The 12,968-nt window shown below is 39.6% G+C and overlaps 1 protein-coding gene across 1 annotated transcript in view; it reads right to left on the reverse strand.

Annotated features, from left to right (window-relative positions):
* Positions 1 to 713: 713 nt before the first annotated feature.
* The window catches only part of LOC120037668 (voltage-dependent T-type calcium channel subunit alpha-1I-like), a gene marked incomplete at its 5' end in the record, with an annotated part of 166,483 nt that continues 154,228 nt past the window's right edge, over positions 714 to 12,968 (reverse strand). The window contains 4 exons of the mRNA XM_038983664.1: positions 714 to 1,376; positions 3,996 to 4,309; positions 5,387 to 5,582; positions 6,903 to 7,037. Coding sequence (XP_038839592.1) covers positions 714 to 1,376; positions 3,996 to 4,309; positions 5,387 to 5,582; positions 6,903 to 7,037 — 1,308 coding nt within the window. The remainder of the gene's footprint in view (positions 1,377 to 3,995; positions 4,310 to 5,386; positions 5,583 to 6,902; positions 7,038 to 12,968) is intronic.

The raw sequence follows: 12,968 nt of genomic DNA on the forward strand, positions 1-12,968 counted from the left end.
TTTCAACTATCAAATGTTAGTTAGCTAAAAGAAAAAGTTGGTAATCAATGCTACCTTATAGATGTGAATAAAAAAACAACAACTCTGTACAAAGTCTCATCGAAAGGACTCTACAATCTGCTTATCTTAATAGTAAGCATTGTCTTTTTTCAAGAGGACAAAAGCATTAGACTACAATTAGCCACTGGGCTATGCTAGCCCCGTTGTCAGTCACAGGAGCGTTAGCATTAGCCGCTAAGCTAAGCTAGCCCTGTTAGTCAAGGAGAACCCAATAGTTTTCTTTTGGAGTTTCATCAATGTTTGGAGTTTCATCATTTTTTCCCACAATGCTCACACGAAATTCACATTTTGGTACTTTTTTTTTGCTTTTCTTTGGGTGTATGGATGAGGGTGACTATGCTCCATGCAAGCCCAGAATTAGCATGTTTTTCAAGGGTCCTGTCATTGCTGTAGTCCTCTCAAAGAATATCCCCCATGTCTCAGAATATGAGATGCCTTGATTAAACTCCATTACCCAGAAGTCATTGTAATCCTCCACAAAATGTATACCAATCCCTCAGCTCAATTTTCACCCAATCGTCATGGAAAGAAGAGAACATGGACACCTCACTGAGGAAAAAGAGAGAGAGAAAGAGGGAGGAGATGAGTTCACTGAACAGATATCAATCAAACACCTCGAGAAGAAGAAAAAGTTCCAACCGATAGATAAAGTTTCATCTGTTTTTCCTCGAGCCGGCATCCATCATCTGACTCGTACTTTTAACTCCAAACCCCGTCTCCCCTTCCTGTCCACCCCTCTTCTCAGTCCAAGGGTTGGTGAGGTACCGATGAGCATCTATCTCATAGTACTGTTGTCCATCTTTATTCCTGACAGAAAGATTTGCCTGGTCCAAACTCCCAGTGCTATTACACTTTTTCACCAGCGGGGGTGCCAGGGAGCTAGGTGACAGCAGTGACGTCAGAGACAAACTACTAAGTGTCTCTGATAAATGTTCGCTGTTAAAAGCCTGACTGGATCCTTCGCCTCCTATTCCTATCCCACAATCGTCATCTGAAGGGTCCATAGAGTCTTGCCTTGGGCAGCCGGGACTGGTGCTGCTGCCACAGCTGCTCTGGCTCCTCTGGTGCCCTCTAGTGGCTTGGAGGTTGAATGCGGTACTGTGGCCTCTCATTGAGGGGTGAACCAGCGATCTGGGGGTTTGTCGGGGTTCGTCGAGGTGAGGGAGGGGGAGAGGGCAGAGGAGAGGCAGGGCCAGGGAGAGTCCCAGGTCTCCTCGAGGGGGGGAGACGCTAAAGCTGAGACCTTCCTCCAGGGTGGTCTGGAGGCTGCCCTCTGAGCTGCCTGTGGCCAGGGACGAGTCACTGTGGGACGGGTGCTGAGGAAGGATATAGGGGGAAAAGGAGAGAGAGAAGTGAAAGAAACAGAGAGATAGACAGTAAGAGAGAAAGAGAGAGAAAAAAGTGAATGAGAGCGGGATGAAGTATTAATCACAAGAACCAAGAAAACAGAGAGAGTCAAGTAGAGAAGGGATGACCTAGCTAATTAGTGTAGTGCTGTAGAAATGTACTAGAATCTCACAAAGCACTCTGGAAATGACATAAACAAAACAAATAGATACAGAAAAGGTCAGTTACATGCTGTTGCCATGGTTACCTCTGAAGCAGAAGAAGAATATTGCTTGTTTTTGTGTGCCATGAACAGAAAATGCACACTTATCACCGTAGAAGACAATTTAAATGAAAAATATGGTGCTCTAAAGTCTAAATGGGAAGATATAAAGGTCTGAATAAGAAGATGTATAATTCAACTTTGATGCACTCACTCCTTACAGATATGCCCATTTATTTTGTTTTATTCCATAATAACTGTCTCAACCACAGTGAGCTTTCTGGAACAAAATGGCTGCGGTGCATCACCTGTATACTTCCCCCTCTTAGAATATAAAAGAGTTAGCTACAGTATATTGTAAATGTAATCTCTTATAGCAAGCATCCCCATGGACCTAAACTCTAGTGGAGTGAAGCCCTTACCAATGAGTGGAAAACAACTGAATCTGATGGGTATTTCACCCCATAAAGTCAATCCATTACATCTTATACCATTGTAACAACCATGGCTGTTACACTGAAGTCCATATACTACATTATGTAATACAATTATCAATATGATAGCACACACTTGAATATACGGTCGACCCAATGAGAGGGCCTCCTGAGTAGTGCAGCGGTCTAAGGCACTGCATTGCAGTGCTTGAGGCATCACTACAGACCCAGGTTTGATCCCAGGCTGTGTCACCGGCTGTGACCGGGAGACCCATGAGGCGGCGCACAATTGGCCCAGCATTGTCCGGGTTAGGAGAGGGTTTGGACTGCCGGGATGTCCTTGTCCCATCGCGCCCTAGCGACTCCTTGTGGCGGGCCGGGCGCCTGCAAGCTGACCTTGGTCGCCAGTTGTATGGTGTTTCCTCTGACACATTGGTGCGGGTTAAGTGAGCAGTGTGTCAACAAGCATTGCGGCTTGGCAGGATCGTGTTTCGGAGGACGTATGGCTCTAGACCTTCACCACCGTACAGGAGTTTCAGCGATGGGACAAGCGTGTAACTACCAATTGGGGAGAAAAAAGGGTAAAAATAAACGATAAAGCCTTGTGTTCCTATTTTTATGTTTTATTTGTAGAGGCACCCTATTCAGCTGCACTGCACTGCATTTTTGAACCATTTCATGTGTCTAAAGGTACAAACTCTTCCTGCCTGGTGGGCCCGGAGAGCAAATCAACTGCGCTATAGGCCTACCGCTGGCCAATCGAATGGCTCAGATTACCGTGTCTGCAATAATGAAGCAGGCGTAAAAGAAAGCTACAGCAAAGTTGTGAGATTTCAAAACGTTTAAAACCATGACTAGAGAGAGACTGTCAACGAATACAGCAAAGAGCTGCTGTTTTTAAACGTTTAAAACCATAACTAGAGAGAGACTGTCAACGAATACAGCAAAGAGCTGCTGTTTTTAAACGTTTAAAACCATGACTAAAGAGAGACTGTCAACGAATACAGCAAAGAGCTGCTGTTTTTAAACGTTTAAAACCATGACTAGAGAGAGACTGTCAACGAATACAGCAAAGAGCTGCTGTTTTTAAACGTTTAAAACCATGACTAGAGAGAGACTGTCAACGAATACAGCAAAGAGCTGCTGTTTTTAAACGTTTAAAACCATGACTAGAGAGAGACTGTCAACGAATACAGCAAAGAGCTGCTGTTTTTAAACGTTTAAAACCATGACTAGAGAGAGACTGTCAACGAATACAGCAAAGAGCTGCTGGTTTTAAACGTTTAAAACCATGACTAGAGAGAGACTGTCAACGAATACAGCAAAGAGCTGCTGTTTTTATGAGTGAGTTCATGTTTAAGTTCTTACTCAGGACTGTCAACACTTTTTATTCAACACTTTTATTAGCCATAAATTATGTTTTCTTTGTACTTCCACTCGCGCTACAACCAGCACTGCAGCTGAATGAAAGTTTATCATAGGCCTGCGTTGTTATTAGCAGCTTGGGTCTTTTTTAATATCGAGAAATATTTCCCTTCTCTGTTCATAGGAGTAACAACATGAATTTGTGAATGTTGCGGTGCGGTCAGATGGAAGACGGTGTCCCCTTTGTTCCAGTGTCAGTGGGGTTTGGTAGTAAGCGCCAGGTGCACCAGTTTGAGTTCGTCAAGAACTGCAACTCTGCAGGGTTTTTCACGCACACCAGTTTCCTGTGCACAAGCATTTCGCTACACTCGCAATAACATCTGCTAACCATGTGTATGTGACCGATACAATTTTTATTTGATTTGTGTGTATCAAGAATGGTCCACCACCCAAAGGACATCCAGCCAACCTGACACAACTGGGGGTGCAACTCAATATTAGGAAGGTGTTCTTAATATTTTGTACACCCAGTGTACATTTCACTACATGAATACTCCCTCTACCAAAGTGACCCCATGACCTCTTACCTGGGAGTCTAGGACCCTGCTGTTGGCCCCTGAGGAGTCTAGGACCCTGCTGTTGGCCCCTGGGGAGTCTAGGACCCTGCTGTTGGCCCCTGGGTAGGCTAGGACCCTGCTGTTGGCCCCTGGGGAGTATAGGACCCTGCTGTTGGCCCCTGGGGAGGCTAGGATCCTGCTGTTGGCCCCTGGGGAGTCTAGGACCATGCTGTTGGCCCCTGGGGAGCGCAGAGTGGCCCAGGAGGCTGGGGAAGGCAGCCTGGATGCCTCTCTCCCCCCTGGGTCTACCACCGTCCTGTGGATGGGTGGGGGGACCGCTGTGGCTGAGGCAGGGTGAAATAACTCCACAGGGAGATGGAAGAGAGGAGAGGAGGAACCTCTACATCCAACACTGCCAACCTGGTCACTGTGATGGCCATCACCATCTGTTGACATACAGTTATTATTTATAGAAAGATATAAATGTTGCATGTAGAATGAACATGAGTTATCTATCCATTTATCCATCCATCCATCCATCCATCCATCCATCCATCCATCCATCCATCCATCCATCCATCCATCCATCCATCCATCCATCCATCCATCCATCCATCCATCCATCCAGCTGTATAACGCTAATGTTATGGTGGGAGTGTTACGACTTCCGCCGATGTCGGCTCCTCTCCTTGTTCGGGCGGCGTTCGGCGATCGACGTCACCGGCTTTCTAGCCATCGCCGCTCCATTTTTCATGTATCCATTTGTTTTGTCTTGTTCCCTTCACACCTGGTCTTCATTCCCCAATCAATCTACATGTATTTATTCCTCTGTTCCCCATCATGTCTTTGTGTAAGATTGTTTGTGTTACGTGTGTATTTGTTGACGCGCCAGACTGGCTTGTTTTTTCCGTGTTATTTTCACGAGGGTGTTTATTGTTAAACATAATTCTTGTGACTGTTTTGCGCGTTTTGCACTTTTGCCTCAATAAAGTGTGTGTTCACAAATCTCTGCTCTCCTGCACCTGACTTCGCTACCAGTACGCACACACCTTGACAGGGAGGAAGGATAGGCATATCATTGAACGTCGTTAATCAATGTCTTTGTGTATGCCAGCCCATCTGTCTTTTAGTTAATTAACATTGGGATGTCGGTGTAATCAACTGTGTGAATACGGAGCAAAACATAATTTTCTCTCTCACACATCTGAGCGTGAGAGACGGGAAGGAGGACCTTCTGATTGAAATGATCATGTCAATGTCATTGCAAAGGCATGTGATCATCATTAAACACAGTCATCTAAATACCAAAGAGCATAAACCACGGTCACAAGATGAAAATGTCAACTGGTAATGTATGCACACATATCCATGAGATTTCACAAGTGCTAATGAGATGGGAAGATAAAGGAGAACCCGGTTACCTCTGTTGTGGTGGAGGAACTGGAGAGACTGGCTCTGGAACTGGGGCTGGACGCCCACCTCGAGCAGGAATCCTACCCCATCTTCAGGGCCTCTGCTGTGGGGTCGAGAACCTCCGTGCCCCCAACGCCCTCCACACCCAGCCTGAATCTCCCTCAATTCCTCAGAACTGTGGGAGTCACTGCTCCCTCTCTCCTCCTATAGAGAGAGAGAGATGGGGGGAGAGAGTACCTCAGAGTTATCCTATAACAAATATAAGCATTCAGGATGACTTCAATTAACACTCACATATAATCTGTAAAGTTCCAGGTACTACTGCTAGCATTATTAGAAATCAATACGCATCTGTTGCTATGGCTATTAGGGCTAGCCCTATCTAGCGTGAATTACCATTTAACATTCTATCTCCGGGCAGCTGACATCTATTAGCATTTTAAGTGTATTAACCAAATTAGGCTACCCCTGGTGTAGCATGTTAAAAGAGTTAAACTACCACACTAGCATTGAAATAGGCATAACTTAGAGCCAAAGGTGGTTGAACTTGAATGCTTGATCTTGTTGTCAATATTTTGGAAAGACTAGCATTTTGTTAGCTGATAGCACCATTCATTGGGGGTTAGCCTAGCACGCTAGCTAACTAGCCAACATCAGCAACAACAACAACAATAACAACAACAAAGCCGTTGTCTGTGGTAAAGCAAAAGTCTCAATGTAAATAGTGTTAACTGTGAAATGAAATGACCAAATTAAATATTGATAAAAATGAAATATAATTGTAATATAAACCACCATGGGATATTATTCCAATTTAGAGAATTTTATACATGTTGATATTTCCTACTATTTGATTCTTCATCTCTCTTCAGTCAATACATCTGTTGATTAGTAATATATTTTTCCAAACTAAAGTAATTGCAAGCTCCACAGTGCCTCGTTTTAGAATGGATATCAAATTAGTTTCAATAGAGAAAAGCAATAAGGTAAACCAGATGAAACAGCTTAGAGGAGACGGGATGAGATCCATAGACACACACACACACACACACATCATGATAATGCTCACACACACACGCACATGCACACACGCATGCGCACCCACATCGCGATCATTCTCACACACACAAACGCACACACACACTCGCACGCACGCACGCATGCACACACATCACGATCATGCTTACACACACACACACACACACATACGCGCACACACACAGACATGCATCCTACGCACACACACACACGCATTCACACACGCACACACACAGGCACACAGACACAAACAAACACAGACCCGTCGCCCTAGCCTGCCCACGACACATGGTGAAACACACACAGGAACATTGATTCGCTAATCAAGCAGTTAATGCAGTGTAATGCAGTTGGATGCAGTGTGTGATAGAATGTGTTCATGTGTGTAAGCAGTTGAATTATGCAAAAACAAAAAATATATAGTTTCTCAGTGTGTGCACATGTTTTGTGTCAATGAGAGTAAGTATGTGCGTGTGCACACCCCACCTTGCTGTCCCTGACCAGTAGCTGGTAGTCACTGTGGTCGTCCAGACTAAGATCATCAGGAAGGGCCAATGATGACGACTTGTCAGACAGCTGCTCTGACATCAGAGACGCCTGCTCCACCTCAGCCAATCGGATCTGCGATACAGACACACAGAATTCCAACACAGCACATTATGTTATTCAATACACCCGATTTGTTATGGGAAAAGTGTGAGAAACACTTTCTTTGTGGTAAAAATATTATGATACATTTTAAGCGCATTTAAAGTGCCAAATAATGCATATGAAGTGAATAACACTTGCTATAAGCTGTAATAACAACTCATACAGTTCAAATGTGTTGCCCTGTATCCAGTCCTCATTAAACCCCAAGGTAAATCTACTACTACTGCAAAAATAGATTTGTAACTGACTAAAGTTCTAATTTACTAAAGTTGTAACGGACTAAGGTAGCAACGGACTAAAATTGTAACGGACGAAAGTTGTAACGGACGAAAGTTGTAACGGACAAAAGTAGTAACTGACTAAAGTAGTATCTGACTAAAGTAGTATCTGACTAAAGTTGTAACTGACTAAAGTAGTATCTGACTAAAGTAGTAACTGACTAAAGTTGTAACTGACTAAAGTTGTAACTTACTAAAGTAGTAACTGACTAAAGTAGTAACTGACTAAAGTAGTATCTGACTAAAGTTGTAACGGACAAAAGTAGTAACTGACTAAAGTAGTATCTGACTAAAGTAGTATCTGACTAAAGTTGTAACTGACTAAAGTAGTATCTGACTAAAGTAGTATCTGACTAAAGTTGTAACTGACTAAAGTTGTAACTGACTAAAGTAGTAACTGACTAAAGTAGTAACTGACTAAAGTAGTAACTGACTAAAGTTGTAACGGACTAAAGTAGTAACGGACTAAAGTAGTATCTGACTAAAGTTGTAACGGACTAAAGTTGTAACTGACTAAAGTAGTATCTGACTAAAGTTGTAACGGACTAAAGTTGTAACGGACTAAAGTTGTAACTGACTAAATTTGTAACTGACTAAAGTTGTAACGGGCTAAAGTTGTAACGGACTAAAGTTGTAACGGACTAAAGTTGTAACGGACTAAAGTAGTAACGGACTAAAGTAGTAACGGACTAAAGTTATAATGGACTAAAGTTGTAACGGACTTAAGTTGTAACGGACTAAAGTTACAACGGACTAAAGTTCTAACGGACTAATGTTGTAACTGACTAAAGTTGTAACTGACTAAAAATGTAACTGACTAAAGTAGTAACTGACAAAATTTGTAACGGACTAATGTTGTAACGGACTAAAGTCTTAACTGACTAAAGTTGTAACTGACTAAAATTCTAACTGACTAAGGTAGTAACTGACTAAAGTTGTAACTGACAAAAGTAGTAACGGATGAAAGTTGTAACTGATTAAAGTAGTAACTGACTAAAGTTGTAACTGACTAAAGTAGAAACCGACTAAAGATGTAACTGACTAAAGTTGTAACTGACTAAAGTTTTAAAGTTGTAACTGACTAAAATAGTAACGGACTAAAGTAGTAACTGACTAAAGTTGTAACGGACTAAAGTAGTAACGAACTAAAGTAGTAACAGACTAAACTAGTAACTGACTGAAGTGGACTAAAGTGGACAAAAGTGGACTAAAGTTGTAACGGACTAAAGTAGTAACTGACTAAAGTAGTAACTGACTAAATTAGTAACTGACTGAAGTAGTAACTGACTAAATTTGTAACTGACTAAATTTGTAACGGACTAAAGTTGTAACAGACTAAAGTAGTAACTGACTAAAGTTGTAACAGACTAAAGTTGTAACTGACTAAAGTAGTAACTGACTAAAGTTGTAACGGACTAAAGTAGTAACGAACTAAAGTAGTAACAGACTAAACTAGTAACTGACTGAAGTGGACTAAAGTGGACAAAAGTGGACTAAAGTTGTAACGGACTAAAGTAGTAACTGACTAAAGTAGTAACTGACTAAATTAGTAACTGACTAAAGTAGTAACTGACTAAATTTGTAACTGACTAAATTTGTAACGGACTAAAGTTGTAACAGACTAAAGTAGTAACTGACTAAAGTTGTAACAGACTAAAGTTGTAACTGACTAAAGTAGTAATGGACTAAAGTAGTAACTGACTAAAGTAGTAATGGACTAAAGTAGTAATGGACTAAAGTAGTAACGGACTAAAGTTGTAACGGACTAAAGTAGTAATGGACTAAAGTAGTAACGGACTAAAGTTGTAACGGACTAAAGTTGTAACGGACTAAAGTAGTAACTGACTAAAGTAGTAACGGACTAAACTAGTAACTGACTAAAGTTGTAACGGACTAAAGTAGTAACGGACTGAAGTTGTAATGGACTAAAGTACTAACTGACTAAAGTTGTAATGGACTAAAGTAGTAACGGACTAAAGTTGTAACGGACTAAAGTAGTAACTGACTAAAGTTGTAACGGACTAAAGTTGTAACGGACTAAAGTTGTAACGGACTAAAGTACTAACGGACTAAACTAGTAACTGACTAGACTATTAACTGACTAAAGTAGTAACAGACTAAACTAGTAACTGACTGAAGTTGTAACGGACTAAAGTACTAACTGACTAAAGTAGTAACGGACTAAAGTAGTAATGGACTAAAGTTGTAACGGACTAAACTAGTAACTGACTGAAGTAGTAATGGACTAAAGTACTAACTGACTAAAGTTGTAACGGACTAAAGTTGTAACGGACTAAAGTTGTAACGGACTAAAGTACTAACGGACTAAAGTAGTAATGGACTAAAGTTGTAACGGACTAAAGTTGTAACGGACTAAAGTTGTAACGGACTAAAGTAGTAACTGACTAAACTATTAACTGACTAAAGTAGTAACAGACTAAACTAGTAACTGACTGAAGTTGTAACGGACTAAAGTAGTAACGGACTAAAGTAGTAACTGACTAAAGATGTAACTGACTAAAGTTTTAAAGTTGTAACTGACTAAAATAGTAACGGACTAAAGTAGTAACTGACTAAAGTTGTAACGGACTAAAGTAGTAACGAACTAAAGTAGTAACTGACTAAAATAGTAACGGACTAAAGTTGTAACGGACTAAAGTAGTAACGAACTAAAGTAGTAACTGACTAAAGTTGTAATGGACTAAAGTTGAAACAGACTAAAGTTGTAACTGACTAAAATAGTAACGGACTAAAGTAGTAACGAACTAAAGTAGTAACTGACTAAAATAGTAACGAACTAAAGTAGTAACTGACTAAAGTTGTATTGGACTAAAGTAGTAACGGACTAAACTAGTAACTGACTGAAGTGGACTAAAGTTGTAACGGACTAAAGTAGTAACTGACTAAAGTAGTAACTGACTAAAGTTGTATCGGACTAAAGTAGTAACGGACTAAAGTTGCAATGGACTAAAGTTGTAACAGACTAAAGTTGTAACTGACTAAAGTTGCAATGGACTAAAGATGTAACAGACTAAAGTTGTAACTGACTAAAGTAGTAATGGACTAAAGTAGTAACTGACTAAAGTTGCAATGGACTAAAGTTGTAACAGACTAAAGTTGTAACTGACTAAAGTAGTAATGGACTAAAGTAGTAACTGACTAAAGTAGTAATGGACTAAAGTACTAACTGACTAAAGTTGTAACGGACTAAAGTAGTAACGAACTAAAGTAGTAACGGACTAAACTAGTAACTGACTGAAGTGGACTAAAGTGGACAAAGGTGGACTAAAGTTGTAACGGACTAAAGTAGTAACTGACTAAAGTAGTAACTGACTAAAGTTGTATCGGACTAAAGTAGTAACGGACTAAAGTAGTAACTGACTAAAGTTGTAACAGACTAAAGTTGTAACTGACTAAAGTAGTAATGGACTAAAGTAGTAACTGACTAAAGTAGTAATGGACTAAAGTTGTAACGGACTAAAGTTGTAATGGACTAAAGTAGTAACGGACTAAACTATTAACTGACTAAAGTAGTAACTGACTAAAGTAGTAACGGACTAAAGTAGTAATGGACTAAAGTAGTAACAGACTAAACTAGTAACGGACTAAACTAGTAACTGACTAAACTAGTAACTGACTGAAGTTGTAACGGACTAAAGTAGTAACGGACTAAAGTAGTAATGGACTAAAGTAGTAACTGACTAACGTAGTAATGGACTAAAGTAGTAACAGACTAAACTAGTAACAGACTAAACTAGTAACGGACTAAACTAGTAACTGACTAAACTAGTAACTGACTGAAGTAGTAACGGACTAAAGTAGTAACTGACTAAAGTAGTAACGGACTAAAGTTGTAATGGACTAAAGTAGTAACAGACTAAACTAGTAACGGACTAAACTAGTAACTGACTAAACTAGTAACTGACTAAACTAGTAACGGACTAAACTAGTAACTGACTAAACTAGTAACTGACTGAAGTAGTAACGGACTAAAGTAGTAACTGACTAAAGTAGTAACTGACTAAACTAGTAACAGACTAAACTAGTAACGGACTAAACTAGTAACTGACTGAAGTAGTAACGGACTAAAGTAGTAACTGACTAAAGTAGTAACTGACTAAAGTAGTAACGGACTAAAGTTGTAATGGACTAAAGTAGTAACTGACTAAACTAGTAACAGACTAAACTAGTAACGGACTAAACTAGTAACTGACTAAACTAGTAACGGACTAAACTAGTAACAGACTAAACTAGTAACGGACTAAACTAGTAACTGACTAAACTAGTAACTGACTGAAGTAGTAACGGACTAAAGTAGTAACTGACTAAAGTAGTAACAGACTAAACTAGTAACGGACTAAACTAGTAACTGACTAAACTAGTAACTGACTGAAGTAGTAACGGACTAAAGTAGTAACTGACTAAAGTAGTAACTGACTAAACTATTAACTGACTAAAGTAGAAACTGACTAAATTTGTAACTGACTAAAGTTGTAACGGACTAAAGTAGTAACTGACTAAACTATTAACTGACTAAATTTGTAACTGACTAAATTTGTAACTGACTAAACTAGTAACGGACTAAAGTTGTAACGGACTAAAGTAGTAACGGACTAAAGTAGTAACTGACTAAATTTGTAACTGACTAAAGTAGTAACTGACTAAACTATTAACTGACTAAATTTGTAACTGACTAAATTTGTAACTGACTAAAGTTGTAACGGACTAAAGTAGTAACGGACTAAAGTTGCAATGGACTAAAGTTGTAACAGACTAAAGTTGTAACTGACAAAATTTGTAACGGACTAATGTTGTAACGGACTAAAGTCTTAACTGACTAAAGTTGTAACTGACTAAAATTCTAACTGACTAAGGTAGTAACTGACTAAAGTTGTAACTGACAAAAGTAGTAACGGATGAAAGTTGTAACTGATTAAAGTAGTAACTGACTAAAGTTGTAACTGACTAAAGTAGAAACCGACTAAAGATGTAACTGACTAAAGTTGTAACTGACTAAAGTTTTAAAGTTGTAACTGACTAAAATAGTAACGGACTAAAGTAGTAACTGACTAAAGTTGTAACGGACTAAAGTAGTAACGAACTAAAGTAGTAACAGACTAAACTAGTAACTGACTGAAGTGGACTAAAGTGGACAAAAGTGGACTAAAGTTGTAACGGACTAAAGTAGTAACTGACTAAAGTAGTAACTGACTAAATTAGTAACTGACTAAAGTAGTAACTGACTAAATTTGTAACTGACTAAAGTTGTAACAGACTAAAGTAGTAACTGACTAAAGTTGTAACAGACTAAAGTTGTAACTGACTAAAGTAGTAATGGACTAAAGTAGTAACTGACTAAAGTAGTAATGGACTAAAGTAGTAATGGACTAAAGTAGTAACGGACTAAAGTTGTAACGGACTAAAGTAGTAATGGACTAAAGTAGTAACGGACTAAAGTTGTAACGGACTAAAGTTGTAACGGACTAAAGTAGTAACTGACTAAAGTAGTAACGGACTAAACTAGTAACTGACTAAAGTTGTAACGGACTAAAGTAGTAACGGACTGAAGTTGTAATGGACTAAAGTACTAACTGACTAAAGTTGTAATGGACTAAAGTAGTAA

Source organism: Salvelinus namaycush, unplaced genomic scaffold, assembly GCF_016432855.1.
Source record: "Salvelinus namaycush isolate Seneca unplaced genomic scaffold, SaNama_1.0 Scaffold181, whole genome shotgun sequence".
Lineage (NCBI taxonomy): Eukaryota > Metazoa > Chordata > Actinopteri > Salmoniformes > Salmonidae > Salvelinus > Salvelinus namaycush.